This window comes from Phascolarctos cinereus, unplaced genomic scaffold (genome assembly GCF_003287225.1).
Source record: "Phascolarctos cinereus isolate Bilbo 61053 unplaced genomic scaffold, phaCin_HiC Scaffold_726;HRSCAF=1367, whole genome shotgun sequence".
Lineage (NCBI taxonomy): Eukaryota > Metazoa > Chordata > Mammalia > Diprotodontia > Phascolarctidae > Phascolarctos > Phascolarctos cinereus.
Window position 1 is genome coordinate 349,701,243 of NW_027556098.1, and position 27,603 is coordinate 349,728,845.

Sequence of the window (27,603 nt, forward strand, 5' to 3'; positions counted from 1 at the left end):
TTCATATGGTAGGTAACTTCTGCCAAATATATATTTACCACAATGCAGAAATTATGGAATTAAAACCTAGGTTTTATTGTTATGCTCAAGTATAAATTCAGGGATTAGAGAAATCCTGAACCATTATGAGGATTCTGACAAGGCTCTTTATAGGCAAAATTCCATCAGAATGACAGAGAAATAATTCATTTACATATCACAATCTTGCACATTCCCCTTGGGCCTTAAAAGTTAGAGAGAAAGACAGATCCATAATCACGTACTTCATTCAATGTTATACAAATTTAAAAAGCTGAGTTAAAAGGAGTCATAATCTCATATATCCCCTCAGGAAACAAACTTCATCAAATAAACTCTATAGGTAAACTAAGTCAGATCATAGAATAAACTATATTTAGAGGACTTAGTGGACTTAGAGGACCGGTTGAAGAAGATGATTTACATGTCAACAAGGAGTTAGGGACAACTGAGATTCTTTCTTTGACTTCTTATCTAATAATGTTTAAGGCTCTTAAGTAAATTTTCACATCCCATGGGACAGAGTTTGGTCAGGTAAGGTTAATGTTAGCCAAAAGATGCAGGAGGAATAAGAGAAAATCAAAAATTCTCATAACACTAACATGATGATTTTTAGGAATATATATGTTGAGTTATCTAAGAACTGACTGTATTTGGAGGATGTTTTCAAATTATCTTTAGAATTTCTTTCCTTTCTCATCCTCTTCTACAGATGTTGGTGGTACCAATTATTTTCTTGGTAGGCTGTTTCCTTAGCCTTATCAAGAAAACTACATGAATAGCCAAGTATCCATGAAATGCTATTTCTTGATGGTTTGGGGTCTATGATGAAAACACAGTAAAAAAAAAAACCCTTTATTTACCTACCACCTTTGTCAGCCATCTTTCCATTTAACTGCAACTTCTTTATGTTTTCTTGCTTCATGAAAATATCAATATGAGATCACGCAGGATACTCCAAACTTGGTGTCTGTGCTGCTGGGGAGGCTGATGCTAGAGTTCTGAGCTGCAGTATGGGCTAAAACTCATTGGGTATCCACACTCAGTCTGACACCTACATGGTGAGCCTCTGGGAGTAGGAGCCACCAGGCTGCTTTAGGAAGGGTAAACCAACTTCAGTTAGAAAAACACAGCAAGTTAAATCTTCCTTACCAATCAGTATTGGAATTGAGGCTATGAATGGTGGCTGTGCTTCCAGCATAGACTTAGTCTCAAAACAAACAAATAAATTTAAGAAAAAAGAATAAGGGATTATTCCCATCATAGTATTAACAGGTCATAGATTTAGAACTGTAAGGAACCTCAAAAATCATCCAGCAAAATACCCTTATTTTACAAATAAGAGAACTATGTAGCAACTATTTAGCTGTTGAAAAATAATCCCACACTTAATGTACAAAAGGTAAATTAACATTTCCAAAAAATGCTGTGTGATTCATGGTACCATTTCTTCTCTCTTCTACCATTCTGATACAATTCCTTTAAAAGTAGGAAGGAATACCATTTTATATTTTGTATCTGTTTCATGCATCACCATGATCAAAGCATTTATCATATAATGGCCAACATTATGTTTTTGCTTTGCCTGGATCTCAACATGAGAGAGGAAATGGTAAACATTAAAGGGAGGGATTCTAAGGTTTAGAGTGAAAAGAGACAGACCATCAGTTTGATGCTACACAAAACGGCTGTCAGAGAAAAATCCCTTTCCAACAGATATAGGAAAGGAATGAATCATAGATGTAGATAAAATCATGGAACCCTTTTGGCTGTCTCTTACAGGTTGTGGAAATGTGATCTCACCTCTGTTTCTTGTGAATATCTCTCCTTTGCTCTCATCAGCAACCAAAGTCTGACCCATTTGGATCTGAGTGGTAATAACCTTGGTAACGATGGGATAAAGCTTCTATGTGAGGCGTTGGGAAACCAGTGTTGTAATATAAATTCACTGATGTAAGTCCTCGTGAATTTATTTCATTCACTTGCTCTATTCGTTCAATGATGCTGCTATGTCTAATAAATAAACTGTGACATGCTCCGTGAAAACAAAGATAAATAATATATAATCCCTTCCCTCAAAGAATTTACAATGGATTTAGACTAGGCAGGATAGGACATGTACACTATTGAAAATTATAAAAAGTATTATGTATGGCATTATAATGCAATTCTAATGCAAATGCATGAGAAATAATAACTACTAGGAGAGCAAATTAGGGAGAGATTACTAAAAGCTGGCTCAAATAGATTGACAGATGAATTTGCTTTGGAAATGCAGAAGGATAGGTAGGATGTCAATAGGATGAAGAAGGGACCATTACCAACACAATGGAGCAGAGTGAACAAGAAGAGAGGTTGAAGAGCTCTGGAGTTGTCTAGAGAATGTACTGGGAATGTGTAGGAACAATTTCACAGTTGTTTAGCTGAGCTGGAGCTAGAGCTCAGCTTACCAGGAAGAGCATATTTCATGCAGAAGCATGTGATAAGCTTGGAAAGGTAGGTTGGGGCTGCATTATTGAAGGATAGAGTAAACAGTCTAAACATAGAAGGTAATAGGGAGCCGTAGAAACTTTTTTTGTGTGGGTGAGGGGGCAAATGTTCTGAGCTAGTATATGTTGGATAGAGTTCCTTTTTTACTTATTAGAATGGAGTGGGTTAGGACAGACGATTAGCATAAACAGGGGGAGGGTGGCTAGGTGGAAAATGGGTGTAGAAGGTTCAAAGGTCAAGGTATCAAGCCCGTGTATCCATTTCGGGGACACTAGTAAGTAAAATGAAGGCCTTTCTTGCGTTCAACTTTTATATTATCACCAGTACCTTAGTGTGTATGTGTGTATATTGGGGAGAAGGCATGAGAGGCAGCAGATAATTTAGAAAGATTCTATGAGATAAAGAAACACCTTTATCATGCTGATGTTGCAGGAAGCAACAAAGAGCAAAGAGAAGGAAGCGGAGAGATCAGTGCTGTGGACTAATTTTGTTGTTCAGTTGTTTCAGTCAGGTATGACTCTTCAAGAACCTATTTAGGGTTTTCTTAGCATAAATGCTGGAGTGGTTTGCCATTTCCTTCTCCAGCCCATTGTACAGGTGAGGAAACTGAGGTAAGCAAGGTTAAGTGACTTGCTCAGGGTTACACAGGTAGTCAATGTCTGAGGCTGGATTTAAACTCAGGTCTTCCTAACTCTAGGCCAGTGTGCTCCACTGCACTGCACTACCTAGGTGCCCCTATATGACCATAGCTGTGGATTTCAGCCATTTTATTAGAGTTATAGAGTAGTGGGGCACATGTATTCTGACCACACAATGTTAAAAGCTAGTATTAGGAAATCAAAATACATTCAGATACTAGCTATTAGTGTAAGCATTGGGTTTAGAACAATTCAAAGCTTAGGGCTACAGACTTTGGAGGCCGAGGTAAGCTAGTAGCAAATTAAGTACAGCAACCAGGGAGGAAAAAACCGGCAGAACAACCAGGGGAAAAGCCTGGTTCAATGATCCTGAGCCAGAGGCTTGGGAATAGTCACTAACCTAGAAGTCTGTAGGGACCAACCAAGCAAAGCAAAAAGGCAAGCATTCTAGGCAGCCTGCTAGGAAGCAGCAACAAAAGCATCTCCAGCTATAAACAATCTTAGGTCCCATCTAGGAAGTGTCTTACACAGCCGTTGTTGATACACTGTAAGAGCCTGTCTAAGGATAGGAAAGGATAGGAATCAGTCCCAGGCCACTATTAACCTCAGACTTGGAGGTAAATGGGCACATAACTTTGCGAAGATCAGGAGAGATCAGAGGTGAGGGCAGATCCTGAAAGAAATGGCATGAATAAATGAAAAGTTAGTTAGTAAACTTGTCTGGGGCCTATGGCTGTCTAGAAAAAATAAAAAAGAAACTAGAGCAGCTAGATGGTAAAGTGGATAGAACAGTGGACCGCTTTGGTAGACTTGAGTTTACATTTTGCTTTAGACATTGACTATCTATGTAATTCTGGGTGAGTCGCTTGACTTCACCCTGCCTCAGTTTCCCTATCTATAAAATAGGGATAATAATAGCACCTACTTCACAAAATTGTAAGGATCAAAGGAGATGGAATATGTAAAAGTTCTTTGTAAACCTTAAAGAACTTTATAAATGCTGGCTATTGTTGTTATTATTGTTGTTATTATTATCGTTATTAATTAGCGAGAAGATTCTTAGCTGAAGGAGGCAGTATAAAAGCAAGAAAAAAAGAACAAAGAAATGAGTCTGATGTTGTCTATGAGCCCAAACCACATTGGATATGATACTTCTTAGGGAGAGACAAGAAAAAAAGCAATGAATATGAAATAACTTGTGTGTCTCTCTTCTCTACAGATTGAGAAGTTGTGGTTTTACTGCTTCTGGCTGTCAGGATCTCTCCACTGCTCTCAAGAGAAATAGAAGTGTGACCCATTTGAATCTGGCAGATAATGCCCTGGGGAATTATGGAGTAACTCTGCTCTGTGAGGCCCTGGGATACCCAGACTGTCACCTACAGGAACTGAAGTAAGTCCTCCCATAAACTCATTCTGTCAAGTCCCTTAGATACTTGGAGGAGGTTAAAAGTACAGCATGAATTGAGGAAAGAAGGTAAGTGTCTATGGAAAGAGCAGGATGTAGGTCCCACAGAATTTCCAGAAAGACAATGAGTAATAGACCCATTTTATCACTGAAACTTTGTGCGCCACACTGAGTTCTCCTACATGCCATCTTCTTTCTTCTGAGATAGGGTTGGAGGTATTAGTCAAGTTCACATCCCCATTCTTCATCCCAGGCTAGTATATTAAATTAAATCTGGGCTTCCAGATTTCTCTTTTCTGAGTGTTGTTCAGTCATTTCAGTTGTGTCCTGTGGAGTTGAGACCAAGAAATAAAACACTGTTTTTCTTTCTGCATAATATGGAGAGCCATGGGCTTGATGGTCAACCAATTAAGTGAATTTGAAACAGACTGAATGACAAGATGAAAGAACTCTCATTATTGAGTCTCTAGAAGGGAAGTCTTTAAAAGAGTGCCTGAGGCATTTGCTTTTGTGTTCAATACCTTTGTAAGTGATATGGATAAATTAACATATGAAGTGATTATCAAATTTTTAAATGATACAAATCTAGGAAGACTACAGAACATGTTAGAGAATATTTCCCTAAAGGACCATGATGTACTCAAAAAAATGAATCAAATTTAGTAATACAAATGAAATTTAAAGAGGATATATTTAAACCACTGTATATGGATTCAACTAATCAACTGCATGTGTCCAGTAGGGGCAGCTATTGCTAAACAATGATTAAACTAACACAATATTAGATTGCATTATAAGAAGCATAATGTAAAGAACTGGAAAAAAACAGTCCCATTATACTCAGCCTTGGTCATAGCACTAAGGGAATATTTTGGTTGTGGTCAAGCATTTTAAGAGCATATTGGTTAGCTGGAGCATCTACTGAGAAGAGTAGCCTAGATAGGAAAGGGATTTAAGACCTTGCCATAATAGGATTGCTTGATTGAATTGGTCAGTTTTAGCCTGAGTAAGACTAAAGGACTAGAAGACACCTGAAAGGCCATCTAGTCTAACCCCTTCATTCTGTAGATGAGGGAACTGGGACCTGAAAGGTTAAATGCATTGTCCAAGGCCATGCAATAAAAAGGACAATACTTGAACCCAATTCCTCTATCTCCAGTGTGTGATCTTGAACTGTCTTTAACTATTTAAAGAGCTGTCATAAGGAAGTGAGATTAGACTTATTCTGATTAGCCACAAAAGACAAAACTAAAAGAAATAGGCAGAATTTGCTCAGAAGCAGATATAGCTTTGATATATAGAAAAAAAAATCCCTAATTGTTATCTGATCCAACCAGTACCTGAATTGGAATTCCCTTTATTGAAGCACTGACAAATTGTCATCCAGTCTTTGCTGCCAGACTTCTTTGGATATAGAACCCAAACCACTAGCTACTTATATTGTTGTTGGGGTATATGTTTTTGTTTTTTGGTTGTTTGGTTGGTTTGGGATGTCTTTTTTTTAAGGTTAGCTTTAAATGTATTAGTTGGGAGGTATCTCTAAACAATTCTGGGGCAGTGTGGGATCTTGGCCAAAATGCTGGCACAACCTCGTTTGTGTTCTGTGAGGCTCTCTAAGTGGGTCCAGAGAATGCTCCAATTGCAATTTTTGCTGTGTTGGCGAAATAAAGAAGATATGTTCACAGTACTAAAATATCACCCGGTGGACTATTTTCATGAGTCTCAGTCCCCACAATTTTATAAATGAAAGATTTCTCAGTGCTGGATTAGTGGAAGACAGCTATTTTTTGTGGAGAATTTCCTTGAAAAGAGCTAAGATGGTGGAGTAAGCAGTAATTTGCTGTCACTCTCCCATATTGAATTCTAAAAACCCAGAAAATGAAGCCCCAGGAAAAATACCCTGAAACAACTGAGCCAGCAGAAAGACGAGGTGCAACAGTCTTTTAGCCTGGGAAGCTTGGAGAATTAGCAGGAAAAGTCCCTCTCACTCTGATGGAAGAGGAGCAGTATAGGATGGGAGGCATCTCGGCAAGCCAGCGGTGAGCTCCACCTCAGCAAACCATTGGGAGATCTTGAGTGCCAGGTTGGTGGAGCAGGCAAGCACCAACACCAGGACCCCGAGTGCCTTGACACAGGCAGGGGAACCAGTAGACTCCAGCTTGGACAACCATCATATGTGTCAGTGGGCAGGCATTCTCCAACAGCCAAACCTCCTCATGCTTCAGCACAACTCCAGGTGGGCAGGCATCCTCCAGCAGCCAAACCTTCTGGTGATTCGAAGGAACATGGGTGAGCTTGCATCCTGCAGGGGCCAGACCCTGTCCCCTACCCCAGGAGCTTCGGTGTTGCTGACTCGGGCTCAGCACCAGGTGGGCTGCTGGCTCCGGTGGCCTCTGGCTGCCAGCATGAGGCCCCAGCACATAAAACCAGTGACCGGGTCCCTGGCCCCCAGCACAGGAGGCTTGGGTAGTGCCCCCTGTGCTCCAGAAGGAGAGCTCAACTTTAAATAGGCAAACATCATGAGGAAAAAGCAGAAATGAACAATGACCATAGATTCTTTCTATGGGGATAGGGAAGATCAAAATACAAATCCAGAAGAGGACAACATTATAAAACAAACAAACAAAAAAAAGAATTCTGAAGTGGGAGTTTTCAGGAGACTAAATTTTCTTTGTGAGTCAAGAGAGTGACATTAACACTAAAAAAACCAAACAAAAAAAAAACTCAGACTGCATTTTTAGAGACATAGAGGTCTAAAATGAGGGAGATAAAAATCCTGTTACACAATACTTTGATAAGACCACATCTGGAGTACTGTGTTGAGTTTTTGATATTACATTTTAGGAAAGCCATTGACAGGCCGGAGCCCATCCAGGGAAGGGTAATAGGCATGCCCAGATAACTACAGCTCATACAGTATGAGGATAGGTCAAAGAATTTGGGAAAGTTTAACTCAAAGAAGAGAGAATTTATGGAACGTATGAAAGCTATCTTCAAGTATCTGAATGACTGTTAAAAAAAAAAGATGTTAGTTTTTTGGTTTTTGTTTGTTTATTTGTTTGTTTTCTACTAGGACCTAGAATGAATGTTTCAGAGACATAGATTTTGGCTTGTTTGTAGCGAACAATTTCCTAAATATCTGAACCGTGCAAAAGTGAATTTCACTTAATCAGGATACAATGGATTTCACATCACTGGAAGTCTTCAAAGCAGAAGTAATCTGCTTTTACCACTTTTTGAAATTTCTGTAGAAGAGATTCCTGTTGAAGTGTAGATTGGATTAGTTGATCTCTTAAGTACCTTCCAAATCAGAATTTCTGATTAATTAATCATTCATTGATACTGTGACATGATGCATACCTTAAAAATTTGTCAGATTAGACTTATTCTTTTTATCCCGTTAAGAAAAATCAAGGATAAATGATTGGAAGTTTCAAAGGCTAGTTAGGAAAAGCTTTCTAACAATTAGAATCCTCCAAAAGTAGATTGAGTTTCCTTGCTAAGTAATGGATTTTTCATTAGTAACTTTTCAAAGAAAGGTTAGATAATCAATGGGGTCATCTATCTGGTGTAAAAGGAATCCTGTTCATTAAATCATATATTTAGAATTCGAAGGGATCCTGGGAGCCATGTAATTATTTTAAAATCTTAAGGAAACAAGGTTGTGAGAGGAAAAATGACTTGCTTACCCAAGTTCACATAGGTGGAGACAAATATTGTCTGTATTAGAACCCAGATCTTCTGATGACAAATCTAGAGCCTTTTCTGGTATGTTCCAGGGCTATTCCAACCATGTAATTTATTAACTCTCTGATTCTAAGCATGGATTATATAACCTGGCTTTGGATCCCAGCTTTGCCATTTCCTGAGTCTTCAAATAATTCTCTTAGCTTTTATGAATCTTGGTTTCTTCACTTGTAAAATGAATAAATCAAACTAGATGATTTCTTATTACCTTCTGATTGTTGTATACTATGGAAGTTGGTGAATGAATGAGTCACCCAATTGATCAAAAAGCATTCATTTAGCAACTGTTATATGTTAGGATCTGTGCTAAGTACAAGGAATACAAATACAATCAAGCTAGACAGTCCCTACCCTCAAGGAGTTTAATTGCTGATACAGGAAGACAACAATATAAAGGAGATCTTGGTTTGGGAAGAGGGGAAGGGAGACCAGAGGGTGGCATGATTTAGGAATGACTCAAAAGTGGTATTATGTCCTGATTCTGGGCAAGATAAAGTAGAATCACCAATTTCGCTAATAAATATTGATACAAAAATTTTTAAATAAAAGACTAGCAAGTATAATATATGTACACACATTAACAGATGAAATTTATACCAGGAATGCAAGGCTGGTTCAATATTAGAAACACTATCAGCACAACCACATCAATAACAAAATCAACAGAAATCATATGATTATCTCAATAGATGCAGAAAGAGCCTTTGACAAAATACAACACCTATTCCTTTTCAAAACACTAGAGAGCATATGAATAAATGGAGATTTCCTTAAAATGATAAGTAGTATCTGTCTAAAACCATCAGCAAACATTATTTACAATGGCAATAATCTAGAAGCCATCCCAATAAAATCAGGGGTGAAGCAAGGATGCTCATTATCACCTCTTTTATTCAATATTGTACTAGAAATGTTAGTTATAGCAATAAGAGAAGGAAAAGAAATTGAGGGAATTAGAATAGGCAATAAGGAAACAAAATTATCACTCTTAGCAGATGATAAGATGGTATGCTTAAAGAATCCTAGAGAATCAACTAAAAAAAAAACTATTTGAGATAATTAACTTTAGTGAAGTTGCAGGATATAAAATAAACCCACAGTAATCATTAGCATTTTTTAATCTTACCAGCAAAGCCAAACAGAAAGAGATAGAAAGAGAAATTCCACTTAAAATAACTGTTGGCAGTAGTAAATATTTGGAGTCTACCTGCTAAGACAAATGCAGAAACCATATGAACACAATTACAAAACACTTTTCACAAAATAAAGTCAGATCTAAACAGTTGGAAAAATATCAATTGCTCATGGGTAGGCCAATCCATTATAATAAAAATGACAATTCTACCTAAATTATTAATTTACTTTTTCAGTACCATACCAATCGAACTACCAAAAATTTATTTACTTGATATAGAAAAAAAAATAATTCATTTGGAAGAACAAATGGTCAAGAGTATTAAGGGAATTAGAAAAAAAAAATTGAAGGGAGGTGGCCTAGCCCTATCAGATCTCAAGCTGCGTTAAAAATCCTTAATTATGAAAACAAGCTGAACTGGCTAAGAAATAGAGTGGTGGATGAATGGAATACATCAAGGAATACCTACACAATACACAGGAGCAAATTACCATATTATTGTAGTGTTTAATAAATTCAAAGACTCAAGCTTTGTGGCAAGAACTCTCTATTTGACAAAAATGTTAGGAAAATTAGAAAATTGTATGGCAAAAACTAGGCATAGACCAGCATCTTACACAGTTTACCAAAATGAGGTCAAAATGGATATGATTAGACATAAATGCTGATGTCATAAACAAAGTAGGGGAGCATGTAATAGTTTACCTGTCAGATCTATGGATTAGGCCAGAATTTATGACCAAACGAGAAACAGAGAGTACTACAAAATACAAAATGGATAATTTTTATTATATTAAATTTAAAAGCTTTTGCACAAACCAAACCAGTGCAACAAAAATTAGAAGGAAAACAGAAAGCTGGGAAAATTTTTATAGCAAATATCTCTGATAAGGGCCTCATTTCTAAAGTATGTAGAGAACTAAATAAATTTTATAAGAAATCACCACTGTGTATAGTCATGAAAAAATGCTCAAAATCATTATTGATCAGAACAATGCAAAGTAAAACAACTATGAGCTACCATCTTATACCTATCAGATTGACAAATATGACAGAAAAAGAAAAAGATAAATATTGGAGGGGATGTGGGAAAATTGGGACACTGGTGCACTATTGGTAGAGTTGAGGGCAGATACAATCTTACTGGAGAGCAATTTGAAACTATGTCCAGAGGGATATAAAGTGTGCAAAACCTTTGATTTAGCAATACCACTACTAGGTCTATATCCCAAAGAGATCAAAAAAAGAAGAAAGGGTCTTATTTATACAAAAATATTTATAGCAACTCTTTTTGTGGTGACAAGGAACTGGAAATCAAAGGGATGCCCATCAGTTGGTGATTACTGAACAATCTATGGTATATAATTATGATGGAATACTATTTTGCTAATGACAAGCTGGATAATTTCAAAAAAACTTGGAAAGACTTACATGAACTGATAAAAGTGAAGTGAGCAGAAGCAGGAGAATAATGTACACTGTAACAGTAATATTTTATGATGATCAGCTGTGAATGACAACTATTCCCAGCAATACAATGATACAAGACAATTCCAAAGAACTCATAATGAAAAATGTTATCCACATCCAGAAAAAGAACTGATGGAGTCTGAATGCAGAACAAACCATACTATTTTCACTTTATTATTTTCTTGGATTTTTCTTGGGAGAATGGAGAAGGGTCTTTTCTTTCTACAACATGACTAATATAGAAATATATTGTTTTTTTAATGATTGCATATATATATATATATATATATATATATATATATATATATATATATATATATATAATGTATATCAAATTACTTACCACCTCAGGGAGGAGAGAGAGGAAGGAAAAAGAAGAATTTGGAACCCAACATTAAAAAAAAACTAATATTAAAATTATTTTTACATACAATTGGGAAAAATGAAATATTATTCAATTTCAAAATAATTTTTAAAAAGATAAAGTGGAACCTCGCTTACCAGAGTCCAGGATCCTAGAAGCACAATTCGAGTTCCAGTAGGAGGAAAAAAAGATGGCTAGAGTTCAGATTGTATAATTTGATAATGGCAAAAGAGTGGAAGAGACTGGACGAAGACATTTGAGTGATGTCTTTTTTTTTTCTCAGCTGCACGTCTTTATAGAAATGGGGGAAATGATAGGGTTTTTAATTTCATGCTAAATAAAGGCTATGTGGATGGGCTCCTTTCCAAGGTGAGAGAAAAGAGAAGTGTGCTTTATATGCTTACCAAATATTATGTGTTTCTCTCACAGGTTGCAATGTTGCTGTTTTTCTGAAGCTTGTTGTTGGGATCTCTCCATGGCTCTGAAGAGCAACCAAAATTTAACTCATCTGAACCTGGGGGGTAACAACTTGGGTAATGATGGAGTAAAACTTCTGTGTGAGGCCTTCAGGGATCCAAGCTGCAGATTGCAGGAAATAAAGTAAATTACCACCAATTTCTTCAAAACCCCTCCTACTTGAAATTAGAGAAGAGGGGAGCCCTAAAGAGCAGCGTAATATGGGAGAGTAATACTGGAATGTTTGTGGAAAAGACAGGGGGTGGTATTTAACTCCTTCACATCCATTAGGATATGATCTAAACTGTGATAGAGATGCTAGCAGAATTAGTAACATGGTTAGCAGATACTTTCCTTGCCCCAGGCCTTCACAGTTGCTCTAGGAGTTAAGGCTGTTTTTTTTTCCCTTAATCAATAATCACCTCCCCCACTCATCTAATAGGTTCTATGATTCCCTACACATCCCTTATATTCCCTTTCTGATTACTTAGTTCTAAGTATTTGTTTACTCAATATGAGAAAAGGCTTAAGGGTCCTAGAGAAGAAATGTAGTGTTATGGTCTGAGTTACGGTGGGGGGTAAAGGGTGGGTCCATAAGACTTGTATTACATGGAAAAGTGGTGAGTGTGAATCCCTTCTGATAGTCCTATTTCCTCCTTTCCTTTCCCTCTGGTAGAATATGGAGATCCTATTGCACTGTAGAAGGCTTTCTTCATCTCTTTGATGTACTCAAAAGTAACCACAACTTGACCCATTTGAACATTTCTGGAAACACGCTGGGGGATGAAGAAGTGAATTTATTGTGTGAGGCTTTGAAACATCCAAATTGCAACCTGCAGAAGCTGATGTAAGTCTTAGTCTGGTTATAGAGGAAGGGGTTTGGGGGAACAAGAACAGGAAGGTCTGTTGCTAAGAATGTCAAATATGAGTCAGGAAGGCTACAAGATATCTGTGGTAGAGTCATATTCCTATCTTTTATGAGTGGAATCCTGGATAACAGATTTTCCATTGTTATGGGAGAAATATCTGTTTTGTGAGTTCATGCTATAGGTGACTACTGCCAAAAACAAAATCCAGTACTCATCTAAAACTATAAAAATCATAGTAACAATTGGACTTTTACTTAATATAATAAACATTAATATGTTCACAAGCAAACATTTCATATGATGGAAAAAAGTTAAAATCCTTTGCAATAAGTTTAGAGGTAAAGTAAGGATACTCATTATAATGATTACTATTTAACATGGTACTAGAATGCTGGGACCCAGCCCAAGCCTCATCTGGTCATTATTGGGGCCCTGATGGCTCAGAGAGAGTGTAAATAGCAATTGTTGTTTTGCCCAGAAACCTTGAGGGTCTTCCCTTCCTAGATTGATTTTTTTTGATTACATAAAAGAGGCCATTCACCTCATTCTTTACCTACACTTAATCACTGAATGGTTATTGCCTCAGTCAGACTGAGACCTGGGAAAGACCTCAGCTTAAAAAGGCCAAGGTCTCCCACTGCATCTGGGGTCATCTCCAGTCAGCCTGATATATATCTTGCCACTGGACCCAGATGTCTCTGGGGGAGAGTGAGACTAGTGACTTTGCACTGCCCTCCTTCATTTTAATCCAATTCACTTGCAAACCATGGCATCATCTTCCTGATGTCATAGCCCTCTTCAAGAATGAAAGACAAACAAAAGAACAAAACAAAACAAACAAGAATTTCTAGCTCTAGCAATAAATGTGATGAAGTAATATGGATGAAGAGCAGCAGAGTCACACAAAGATAGAAGTTGACACAATTTTATTGCTACTCATAAAGGGATGAGGATAAAAATGCTAATAGGGAACAATCTAGATGCATGGCTTCAATCATAACTGGTCCCCAACTGAGGGCAGCATGAAAAGGGGTGGCTTCTGAATGTGGAGTCATGCAATGGTTTTCACACTCTGGTTGAAGGACATATAACCCATTAGGACTCAACTCAAAATTAAATAAATTTTCAGTAGAAAACTGGCTGGCACCAAAAGGATAGTGGTTATAAATTACCCCTCCACTTTACCTCAGCTCCATACAACAATGGTCATACTCTTGATTATGCCATCACCTATAAATGTACCACTCTCATGATTGTGAACCCTTCAGTTGCTTTATTTGATCACAGTTTGTTTTCAATTCACCTCTCTAGCTGCCTTTTAACATCATTGTCTCTAATACCTTCATGTTTTGATTCTTTCCCAGGCTAGAACACTTGCCCTGGCTATATTCTTTTCCTTTCCCCCTCTTGACCCTCTGGTCAATCAGTTCAATTCCGCACTGTTCTCATTTCTTAAATCTTTTGTTGCCCCATACTTTAGTTAATCTAATCTTGCCAATCAGCCTTATCTTATTCCTACTATCCAGCCTTTGCTCTTACTCATGTACTACTGAATGAAGATGGAAAAATAATGAAGCTTTGCTCACTGGATTACACTATAAATTAATGTTACATAATTTTCACTTAGCCTTCCTTGTAGCAAAGCATTACTTTTATGCCTCTCTAATTGATTAAATACTCTACTCACCACAGCAGCCTTTTCAAACATTTTTTAAAAATTAATTTATTTTGAATTATCAGTAATCACTTCCATAAGCTTCTGAGCTTCAACTTTTTCTCCCTATCTCTCCCCACCTCCCTCCCCAAGATGGTGTGCAATCTGATATAGGCTATACATATACATTCCTATTAAACATATTTTTACATTAGTGATATTGTAAGTAAGAATTAGAACCAATAGGAGGAACCACCAGAAAGAGGAAACAAAACACAACAGAAGAAAAAAGTAGCAAACAGTATGCTTCAATCTGCATTCAAAGTCCATAGTTCTTTCTTCGTATGTGGATAGCATTTTCCATCATGAGACCTTTGGAGATGTCTTAGGTCCTTGTATTGCTGAGAAGGGTTAAGTCTATCAATATTAGTCATCGCACAATGTGGCTGTTACTGTGTACAACATTCTCCTGGTTCTGCTCACTTCACTCAGCATCAGATCATACAAGTCTTTCCAGGTTTTTCTGAAGTCAGCTTGTTCACCATTTCTTATAGCACAATAGTATTCCATTACATTCATACCCCACAACTTGTTCAGCCATTCCCCAATTGATGGGCATCCTTTCAATTTCCAATTCTTGGCTACCACAAAAAGAGCTGCTATAAATATTTTTGTACGTGTAGGCCCTTTTCCCATTTGTATGATTTCTCTGGGATATAGCCCTAAAAGTGCTATTTCTGGGTCAAAGGTATGCACATTTTTATAGCCCTTTGGGCATCGTTCCAAATTGTTCTCCAAAATGGTTAGGTCATTTCACAACTCTACCAACAATGCATTAGTGTTCCAATTTTCCCACATCTTCTTTATCATTTATCATTTTCCTGTTTTGTCATGTTGGTCAATCTGATAGGTGTGATGTGGTACCTCAGAGTTCTTTTGATTTGCATTTCTCTAATCAATAGTGATTTACAGCATTTTTTCATATGACTATAAATGACTTTAATTTCTTCATCTGAGAACTGCCTGTTCCTTATCCTTTGACCATTTATCAATTGGAGAATGATTTGTGTTCTTACAAATTTGATTTAATTCTCCATATATTTTAGAAATGAGGCCCTTATCAGAGAGACTGGTTGTAAAAATTCTTTCCCAGTTTTCTACCTTCCTCCTAATCTTGGTTGCACTGGCTTTGTTTGTGCAAAAACTTTTCAATTTAATGTAATCAAAGTTATCCATTTTGCTTTTTGTAATGTTCTCTATCTCCTGTTTGGTCATGAATTCTTCTGTTCTCCATAAATCTGATAGGTAAACTATTCCTTGATCTCCCAGTTTGCTTACAGTATCAGCCTTTATATCTAAATCATGAACCCATTTTGACTGTATTTTGGTATATGGTGTGAGATTTTGATCTATGCCTAGTTTCTGCCATACTCTTTTCAAGTTTTCCCAGCAGTTTTTGTCAAAAAGTGAGTTCTTATCCCAGAAGCTGGGGTCTTTGGGTTTATCAAATAATAGATTACTATAGTCATTGACTACTGTGTCTTGCATACTTAACCTATTCCACTGATCCACCACTCTATTTCTTAGCCAGTACCAAGCAGTTTTGATGATTGCTGCTTTATACTACAATACGAGATCTGGAATGGCTGGGCTACCTTCCCCTGCATTTGTTTTCATTACTGCCCTTGATATTCTGGACCTTTAGTTATTCCAAATGAATCTTATTATAATCTATAAAATAATTTTTGGTAGTTTGATTGATATGGTACTGAATAAGTAAATTAGCTTAGGTAGAATTTTCATTTTTATTATATTAGTTCAGCCTACCCATGAGCAACTTATGTTTTTCCATTTATTTAGATCTGACTTTATTTGTGTGAAAAGTGTTTTGTAATTGTGTTGATATACTCCTGGGTTTCTTTCAGGAGGTAGACTCCTAAATATTTTATAATGTCTACAGTAAGTTTAGATGGAATTTCTCTTTCTATTTCTTGCTTTTGGGCTTTGTTGGTAATATATAGAAATGCCAATGATTTATGTGGATTTACTTTATAGCCAGCAACTTTGCTAAAATTGTTTATTATTTCAAGTAGTTTTTTACTTGATTCTCTAGGATTCTCTAAGTGTATCATCATATCACCTCCAAAGAATGATAGCTTGGTTTCTCCTTTGCCATTACAGTCCTACATGGGAAGATATTTCTAACCCTTAAGAGCTTTCTCATTATTAAGGAAGTTAAAAGAAGTATACATAGACTGAGAGCACAGATGTGAGTGAACATGATGGAATGATATTTAAAAAATATAAAACTAAGGGGTGAGAAAGGAATGCACTGGAGAAGGAGAAAGGGAGCAGTAGAATGGAGCAAATTATCTTGCATTAAAGAGTCACAAAAGAGCTTTTACAATGGAGGGGATAATGGGGGAAGTAGGGGGAATGGTTGAACCTTACTGTCATCAAAATTGGCTCAAAGAGGAAATAATATATACATTCACTTGTGTATAGAAATCTATATTACCCTACAGGAAAGTTGGAGGGGAAAGAGAAAAGAAAGAGAGGGACTGAGAGACGGGAGTGTGAATTGGGGAGCCATTAGTCAGGAGCAAAACATTTTTGAAGAGGAATAGGGTGAAAGGAGATGGAGAGTATGATAAGTAAGGTAATTGGATATAGGGAAACACAGTAATTATAACTGGGAAAAAATTTACATAATGTTTCTCTGATAAAGGTTTCATTTCTCAAACACATAGAAAATTAAGTCAAGTTAAAAAAATTAAAAGCTATTCCCCAGTTGATAAATGGTCAAAATATATGTACAGGCAGTTTTCAGATGAAGTAATCAAAGCTGTATATACATATGAAAAAATGCTCCAAATCAGTATAATTATTGGAATGCAATTTAAAATAACTCTAATGTACCGTCCCACATTTATCAAATTGGCTAATATGACAGAACAAGAAAAAGACAAATGTTAGAGGAGATTTCAGAAAACTGACATTGAGACATTGTTGGTGAACTGATTCAACCACTTTGGAGAGCAGTTTGGAAATGTTCTCAAAGGGTTATAAAACCATGCATACTGTTTGACCTAGCAATACCACTACTAGGTCTGTATTCCAAAGAAATTAAAAACAAAAAGGAAAAGTATCTATATATACAAAAATATTCATAGAAGCACTTTTAAAGGTGACAAAAATTTGGGAATTAGAAGGTTGCCCATCAGTTGAGGGAATGGTTGAGCAAGTTGTGGTATATGATTATTATGAAATACTATTTATTTTAAGTAATGATGAACAGGATGCTGTCAGAAAAACACAAAAAGACTTACATGAATTGATACAAAGCAAAATGAGCAGAACTAGGAGAACACTTGCATGCAGTAACAACAATATTGTACAATGATCAATTATGAATGATTTAACTATTTTCAGCAATACGATGATCGAAGACAATTCCAAAGAATTCGTGATGAAAAATGCTATCCATCTTCAGAGAAAGAACTGATAGAGTGAATGTAGGTCAAGACCTACATTTTAAAATTTTATTTGTTTGTCTATGTTTTCTTTTTCAAAATGACTAATATGGAAATATCTTTTGCATGACTCTACATGTATAACCTATATCAAATTGATTGCCATTTCAAGGATGGTGGAGGGGAGGGAAGTAGACATTCTGGAACTCAAAATTAAAAAAAAAGACAAATGTTAAAATTTGGGAATTTTTACATGCAATTGGGAGAAAATAAAATATTAAGTAAATATACTTTAAAAATGAAAATTTCCAAAAAAAGAAATTATCAAATACAATTATCTCATTATCTTAGAACCATGGGGTAAAATCAGAATTGGAAGAGTCTACTGATCACCTCCTAAAAGACAGCCCAAAATGAAAACTCACAACAATATTACTGCCGAAGTTCAGAGCTCCAAGGTTAAGGGGGGGGAAAACGTAAGCAATGAGAAAGAAACAATTTAAATATGGAGCCACAGTAAGATTCTCTCAGGATTTAGCAGCTTCTACATTAAAAGCGTGGAGGCCTTGGAACATGATATTCTGGAAGGCAAAGGAAATAGTATTACAACCAAGAATAATCTACCCAGCAAAACAGTATAATTCTTCTGGGGGAAATGGGCATTTAATAAGTTAGAGGACTTTCAAGCATTTCCAATGAAAAGACCAGAGCTAAATAAAAATTAAAAAAAAAAATTGACATTCAAACACAAGACTGAAGAGAAGCACATAGAGGTAAAAAGGAAAGAGGATTAATTAAGGACTCAATAAGGTTAAACTGTTTAATGCCTATATTGGAAGATGATACATGTAACATCTAAGAACTTTATCATTATTAGGACATTTAGATGGAGTCTAAAGAGAGGGCATGGGTGTAAATTGTTTATGTTGGGATGATCTCAACAAAATGAATGAGTGAGAAAGAAGGATTCACTGGGAGAAGGAGGAAAAGAGAAGAATGGTAAAATTATTTCATATAAAGGAGGCGTGCAAGGAAAAGCTTTTATAGTGGAAGAGCAAATGGAGGGGGATGGTGGATAATGTTTGAACCTCACATTCATCAGAATTGATTCAAAGAGGGAAGGGTATACTTGCACACTCAGTTGGGTATAGAAATCTATCTTACTCAACAAAGAAATAGGAGAGGAAGGAAAAGAAGAGGAGGGATTGATAAAAGCCTCATTAAGAAAGACAATGATCAGAAGCAAAATTGAATGAAAAGAGAAATAGAAGAATAAACAAGAGAAAATACCATGGAGAGAACTATATGTTAGTGATCATAACTGTAGATGTCAATGGAATGAACTCGCCCATTAAACGGAAGTAGATAGTACAATGGATTAGAGATTAGAATTCAACGATATGTTATTTCCAAGAGACATACTTGAAACATAAAGACACACAGAAAGTTAAAATAAGGGTCTGAAGCAGAATCTGTTATGCTTCAACTGAAGATAAAAAGATGGGTGGCAATCCTGTTCTCAGACAAAGCAAAAGCAAAATTAGATCTAGTTAAATGAGATAATCAGAAGCTACATTTTACCAAAAGGTGTAATAGACAATGAGGTAATAAAAAAAATACAGTAAATCTCTCTGATAAAGGCCTTTTTATTAATATAGAGACAACTTAGTCAAATTTATATATATATATATATATATATATACACACATATATACATATACATGCATATACATATACATATATACATATATGTATATACAATATAATATAATATAATATAAAGAGCCATTCCCGGTTGACAAATGGTCAAAAGATATGAACAAGTAGTTTTGAGAAGAAATCCAAACTACCTGCAGTCATATGAAAAATGCTATGAATCACTATTGATTAGAGAAATGTAAATTAAAACAACTCCCAGTTACCACCTCATGCTTGTCAGATTGGCTAACATGACAGAAAAGCAAAATGATAAATGCTGGAGAAAATGTGAAAAAAAAAGGTAGGCACATTAATTAACTGTTGTTGGAGTTGTACACTACTTCAACCATTCTGGAAACAATTTGTAACTAAGCTCAAAGGGCTATAAAACTCAATACTCTTTGACCAAATGATACTACTACATGGTCTAAGACAGATCTGTATCTCAAAAAGATCAAAGGAAAAGGGAAAAGACCTATACACAGAAAAAGTATTTAGAGCAGATCTTTTTGTGGTGGCAAAGAATTAAAAATTGAAGGGATGCTTATCAATTGGGGAATGAATGAACAGGTTTTGCTATATGATTGTGATGGAATAGTATTGTGTTATAAGAAATGATGAGAGGGATGGTATCAGAAAAACCTAGGAAGACATATATACACCAATGCAAAGTGAAGTGAGAAGAATCAGATCATTGTACATAGTAATGGATATATTGTAGCAATGATCATCTATGAAAGACTCCACTACTTCAAGACAATTCTGAAGGACTTTTGATGAAAAGAAGAGAGAGAACTAATGAACTCTGAGTGCAAATTAAATTACATTTTCTCACTTTATTTTTCTTGCTTTTTGATGACGTGGCTAATGTGAAAATACATTTTGCATGATTTCACATGTATAATTGATATATTGCTTGCCTTCTCAGTGGGTAGAACAGGGTCTAGAAGGAGGGAGAGAATTTAGAACACAAAGTTTAAAGAACATCCCAAAAGAAAATGTTTTTAAAAAATTAAAAATTAAAAAAAATTAAAACTACTGTTAAAAAGAAACAAATAAACAAAACAAAAAAAACCCCTCCAAACTTTCCAATTACTGCCATTACCAACTTCATCCTTCCAGTTAACCGCATTCATAACCTAGGTGTTATCCTTGACTCCTCATTGTCTTTCACCCCTCATATTTAATCTATTGCCAAATTTTGATGATTTTACCTGTCTAAATTCTCTCATGTATGTCCTCTTCTCTTTCTGGTGTTGCCCACACCATAGTGTAGACAATCATTACCTCAGAATGGACTGTTGCAATAGCCTGTAGGATATTTTCCCCGTGTCAAGTCTCTGCAATTCCAGTATCTCTCTATCACCTCCAGGATCAAAAATAACATTTCTCTTTGGTGTTCAAAGCCCCTGATAACTTGACTCCCATTTTATGTCTTATTACATTTTATTCAACCCTAATATTGTGCAATCCAGTGATGCTAGCCTTCTTACTTTTCCTCACATAAGACACTCCTCCCTAACTGCAAATTTTTTTCTGGCTGTTTCCCTTGGAATATTATTTTTTCTTCACATCTCAGTCCTAGCTTCCCTTATTTCTTCAGGCTCCTACTAAAATGTCATCTTTTTACAGGAAGTGTTATCTTATCCCTCTTAATTCTAATATTCTCTCTCCTGATTATCTCTAATGTAGTGTATTTGAACAAAGTTGTTTGAATATCATATGGTCCATTAGACTGTGAGCTTCTTGAGCCCAGAGAATTTTTTTGCCTATTCATTTTTTTTTGCCTATTTATTTTATTTGCTTAGTATAATGCCTGGCATATACTAGGCATTTAATAAAGATTTATTGACTGAATGACTTACTGTCAGCCATAGGGAAAACAGTTGTATAATCAGGACCAGTGAAATTAGGGCATTTTCTAAATTATGTGATAAAGGAGCAAAAATTCAGGGACAGTGATTTAGGGAGTTTAATTGATCCAATCCAGAAAGAAGCTGAGGGAACTAATGTCCTCTTTCTGGGTTTATAAGCTTTGGCATACATGCAGTTTGGGGAACTATTTATTGCCATACCAGTCAAACCATTTTTCACTGGTACAAAATAAGATAAGAAAATGAAATTAAGGATATGAGCATAGGCAATGGAGAGATAGTTATCACTTTTTAGATGATATTAATGTGTACTTAAAGATCCTAGAATATCAATTAAAATTATTTGGTATAATGAATAACCAGCAAAGTTATAGGAAAAAAGGTAAATCTACATAAATCACTAACATTCCTATGTACAACCAGCAAAATTCAGCAGGAAGAACTAGAAAGAGAAATTCAATTAAAAAGAACTGGATTCAGGGGCAGCTAGGTGGTTCAGTGGATATAGCACTGGCCCTGGAGTCAGGAGGACCTGAGTTCAAATCTAGCCTCAGACACTTGACACTTACTAGCTGTATGACCCTGGGCAAGTCACTTAACCCTGGTTGCCTTCTCCTGCCCCCCAATATATATACATATATATATGTATATATATATATATATATATATACATATATATGTATGTATATGTATGTATAGATATATAGATATAGATATACCTATATCTATCTATCTATCTATCTATCTATCTATCTATCTATCTATGTAACTGGAGGCTAAAAAATGTTTTGGGATGTGTCTACCAAGATTTACCCAGGGACTTTATGAATGTCACCATGCTGAAATATATACCTAAATAATTGGACAAAGATTAATTGCTCATGGATACGTTGAACTAATATAATAAAATGGCAATATTAACCAAATTTATTCAGTGCTGTATTAATCCAATTCCCAAGAGAATATTTTATAGTCCTAGAAAAATATATTAAAATTCATATGAATCTATGAAAGCTTAAGAATATATATATATATATATATATATATATATATATATATATATATATATATATATATATATATATATATATATATATATTTTAGGTAAGAAAGAAGGTGGTTTGTCATTAGTTCAAACTGTACTACAAAGCTGCGGAGGAAAAAAAAAACAAGAAAGAAGATAGTGAGAGGAGAGAGAGGCACAGAGATCAGTGGAACAAATTAGATATACAACAAATAGAAGAAAATAAATAGAACAGCACAGTGTTTGTTAAAGTCAAAGATCCCATTTATGGGGGAAGGACTAATTATATGACAAAAACTGCTAAAAATGGGACATCAATGTGGCAGAAATTAAGTTTGGATGAATGCCTCACATTACGCATGAATTCAAAATCCAAATGAATATATGTTCTAGATATAAAAGGTTATATCATTTACAAATTAGAAGAAAATGGGGGAAGTTACCATTCGGTATTATGAATAAGGAAGAGTTCATATTGAAACAATTAATAGAGTGGATTAAAAAAAATAAAATGTACAACTAATCAGCTTTGGAGAATCAGTCATGCCCTCTAATAAAAACATAAGACATTAATGAAGAACAGAAGAGTGAATAGAAAAGAGAAAAGAAAAGAAGAGAAAGGAAAGAAATTCTTAAGAATGATGTCATCATGACATAGAGGAATTTAATGCATTCTTGAGAAGCCAGAGGTAATAGAAAAGATAACTTCCAAATACGTGACTCAAGAGAAGCATGAAAAGTAAACAGGAAAGAGAAATCATAAGGGACTTATTAAAGTTGAACTGTTTACATTCTTACATGGAAAGGCGATATTTGTAAGTCATGAGTCCTTTCTCATTATTAGGGTAGTTGGAGGGAATATATATATAGAGAAGGCACAGGGTGAGGTGAATATGAAGGAATGATATCTAAAAAATAAAATTAAGGGGTGAGAGAGGAATGTACTGGAAGAAGGAGAAAGGGAGAGGTAGAATGGGGTAAATTATCTCACATAAAAGAGGCAAGAAAAAAAGGTTTTACAGTGGAAGGGAAGAGGTGAGAGGGAATGAGTTAATCTTATTCTCATCAGATTTGGCTTAAGGTAGTCATATACATACTCAATTAGGTATGGAAATCTATCTTACCTACAGGGGAGTAGGGGAGAAGGGGATAAGAGAGGGGGAGTGATAGGAGAGGGCAGATTGGTGGAGGGAGTAATCAGAAGCAAACACTTTTGAAAAAGGGCAGGGATAATGTGAAAGAAGATAATAGAATAAACAGGGGGTGGGATAGAATGGAGGAAATATAGTTAGTCTTTCACAACATGACTATTATGGAAGTGTTTTGCATGACCATACATGTATAACACACTCTCACACACACACACACACACACACACACACACACATAATTGCTTGCCTTCTCGATGAGGGTGGGTGGAGAGGGAGGAAGGAAGGAAGAGAATTTGTAACTAAAAGTTAAAAAAAAGGTTAAAAATTGTTTCTACATGTAACTGGGAAATAAGATGCATAGACAGTGGGGTATAGGAATTTTCTTACCCTCCAGGAAAATAGAAGGGGAAAGGAATAAGAGAAGGGGGCAGTGATAGAAGGGAGGGTAGATTGGGGGAAAGAGTAATGAGAATACATGCCATCTTGAGGTGAGGGGAGGGAAAAGGTGGGGAGAAAATTTGGAACTCAAAATCTTGTGGAAGTGAATGTTGAAAACTAAAAATAAATAAATAAATTTAATAAATATTGGCATGGAAGAAGAAGGAGAAGGAGAAGAAGGATGTCAAAGAAGGATGGGCTATAATGTGGAAAAAGGGACCAGGCTTGTTTTGCTTGGCTGCAAAAGATAGAACTAGTAGCAATAGATGAAATTACAGAGATAAATTGTTTCAAAATCAAAACAAAATAGCATTACCTAACAATGTAAGCTGTTCAAAAGTGGTATGGCTGCCTCTGGAGGCAGGAGGTTGCCCGTCATAACAATTGTAGGCTATTTGACACTATCTGGAATGTTGTATTAGGGATTTGGGTTCAGGTAAAGGTTTGACTACGTGGCGTCCGTCCTGTCCAACTCTGAGAGTAGATGATTCTCTGATTCCATGCTCTGTTTAAATGCTTTTCTTCTTGTTCATCCTTTGTTTTCAAAGATGACCAATGACATCACAGGGTGATGTGTTGACTTGTGTATGAATTGAATTTAAGTGAGGCAGAGCTGCTCAAAGTCATCAGCCTCACTCTCCCTTCTAGAGTAATTGAAATCCAGTGGCAGGACAAAAGTCAAGATGACTGGTGATAGCCTGGGATGCAGTGTCTTTGTGTCTTTGATATCTGACCAATCTAAGCACCCCAAAACTCCTGCTCCTCCCATCTTCAGGGCCATTGGAACAAATTGTTCTCATCTATCCAGTCTGCCAGGGAAATCTTCACATGGTTGGGATAGACATCCCCCTAATTCACAAGTAGGTTTGAGGCCTGTTGGTTTCCCTTAACCTGGTTTAGCATGTTTGCCAAGACAGTTTTATCAGAGGGTGGCCAATGCACATGCTACAGCTTCTTGGAGCCACAGGTGAGAGTTAGGTGACAGGAGGATAGCAAAGGGGCATAAACAGCCCTGAAAAGGGTTCAGCAAGCCCTCACACCAGAGTTGCTGGTCCTCCCTGAACATCCCAAAGTACTATTCTAATGGCTGCTTTTAGAATGGAAGTAACCTTGGATTTTCTAATCAGACAACAATAATATCTTAAGCACTTGCTATGAGCTAGATACTGTGCTACTGTACTGTGAATATAAACAAAACCCTGCCCTCAGGAAGCTTATATTCTAGAGGGAAAGATAACCCAAAAGGAAACTGAAAAAGGTTGAGAGGGAAAGGACATGATGGGAAAGTCTAAGGAGTGCAGCCCGGTAGAAAATTATGAGGTAGCTGGTGGCCTGGGCACATTCCTTAAATGGAAGTTCTAGGATAGTCCAATCAAAGGGAAGAGAATGGGAAAGAGAATAGTCAATAAACATTTATTAAATGCTTACTATGTGCCAGGCACTGTACTAACTGCTGGGGATACAAATAAGAAAAAAGGAAAAGATGGTCTCTTTTCTCAAGAAGCTTACACTTTATTATGGGAAGACAAAATGCAAAAGGAAGCTGAAAAAATTGGGTGAGTGATCACCAGAGGGTGCTAGGCACAGGGACATGATGTTTATGGAGTTGAAACAAGCAGAGCCCTTGATGTGAAAGGAAGTTGGTACTTCCAATTTCACAATTGTGAATTCCAGGGTTGAAGTAACCTTTCAGGAAGAAGAGGTTTCTGGGGCATGCTAGTGAACCTTTGTAAGGTTATACCGCTGAAGTGCAAACTCTGGCAGGGCATGTCACATTTGGCTTGCTCAGTGGGGGGTTGTGTAATTCTCATTTGAGCACCAGTACTAGATATTTTCTGAGATTCTTATCCCCAGAACGTTGGCCAGCAGAATAGGAATGGTTTGGCCATAACAGTTCTTGCAGCAATTCATTAAAATGTGGAGATGAAGTTTTCATTATTGGAGAGAGTATCCACACTCATGGAATCATCGTTTTAAAATGTTAAATGATAATTTCATATATTACTATCTCCTGAATGACTTTCTTAGTGATTTAGCATCTAGACAATAACCTTCTCTACTTGATTACTATATGTTTAAATAACAGAAACATAAATTTCATATAAGTAACGATTCTCCAGTGAAAATCTTTACCCTTCTCAAGGAAAGTCTTCATTTATTCTTTCCTTTGGCTCTACCAATCTATTTATTCCCTTCTCAAGTTTAAAGCTCAGTTTCCTAAATCATATTTCTTCCTGTTTTTCTTGCTTACAATACATGTGCTTCAAATTTCAATTCAGCTTTTTCTTCTTTTCTGTCTCAGATAGAATGTAAGCCCTTGGGTGCAGGAACAATTTCACCTGCCACAATGACTGATGTATAGTTGATATTTGCATGCTTATCGATGATTAATTTAGGCCTGAGAGTTTTATTTGTTTTTAACTTCTCTTCAGATAACTTAGGAATATTGTAAACAATCAACTTTCAAAAGCCGTCTAAGCAACAGTCGTCTGAGTAACAACTACATGGACAAAAGCAGAACTTTGACTGTCTTGATTAATGCCTCAAGGCTCCTATCCTCAATCTTCTGTTTCTTTGTAATTCTGTACGGATTCCTTCTCTCAGAAGAAAAAAAAATGTTTTTACCTTTTCCTCATGCTAGGGCATGAGAATGTTGCAGACACTAAAAAAAAAAAAGGAAAATTCTCTGTGATAAGGAACCTTTGTTACCTTTATTTTTCACAGACTCAGCAGATGGCAATTAAGTGAAGAAGCCCAAAAAATGCTGGATGACATAAGAGAGAGCTGTCCTCATCTGACTATTGAATCTTCCAACTGATTCAGTTCAATAAGTGTTCAAAGAGTAATTGATGTGGACTAAGACCCATGCTAGTTGCTACGGCAACATTTGGAGAGAAACCACTTTACAGTAGTCTCAATTTTGTATAACATACTATCAATTCAAATATGGATTTGCAAGATTTCAGATTTTTTAAAATACATGTTAAAGAAGCATAGGGAAACCTAGATGAGCCAGGAAAATAATATGTACTATGACTACAATAATATAAATTGAATAAACAAAAACAAAGAAATTAAAACAATGATATATAATTAGAATAACAAAATTTGGTCCCAATATATCACAATGAAGATATATTACAATGAATCTCCCTTCTTTGTTGGCAGAGGTGAGGGACTTAGGGTATGAAATACTTCCTATACTGTTATATTTGTTAGTTTTGTGGATTTTTTTTTCTTTTTTATTCTTAGTAACACAAGGTGGTTCTTTGGATGGAGGAGGATAGGTCGGCTAATTACAGTTCTCTCTAAATACATACGTATATACACACACACACATATTTACATGTATGTATACATATATGAACATACATATGCATTTAAAAACAATACAAATAAAAAGAATAAATCCTAAGATGATAAACATACAAAAGTATAGCAAAGAAACTATTAATAGAGTATTATAGGAAAGAGTTCTAGTGAATTAGTGTTAATAACCAGTGCATCAGAAAGTAGAGAGAAGGATATGAAAGCCAAAAAAAATTGTATTGTTTATGAAATAAATGCTCATTCTAATATGGATCATATGGTCATTCCTATTTTCACATATGTTTCAGCTTAATTCACTCTTATGATCGGAAAAGGAGACTGATGGTTGGAGCTAAGAGTCCTCAGCTTTAGACTACAAAAAGAAACTCT

General features: G+C 35.9%; 1 protein-coding gene across 1 annotated transcript in view; it reads left to right on the forward strand.

Moving 5' to 3' along the window:
- Nucleotides 1–27,486, forward strand: part of LOC110195196 (NACHT, LRR and PYD domains-containing protein 12-like) — a 65,903-nt gene extending 38,417 nt beyond the window's left edge. Inside the window, 5 exon segments of the mRNA XM_020967822.2 lie at nt 1,801–1,971; nt 4,366–4,536; nt 11,697–11,867; nt 12,400–12,570; nt 26,629–27,486. Coding sequence (XP_020823481.2) covers nt 1,801–1,971; nt 4,366–4,536; nt 11,697–11,867; nt 12,400–12,570; nt 26,629–26,722 — 778 coding nt within the window. The 3' untranslated portion in view covers nt 26,723–27,486.
- The last annotated feature ends 117 nt before the right edge of the window (nt 27,487–27,603 follow it).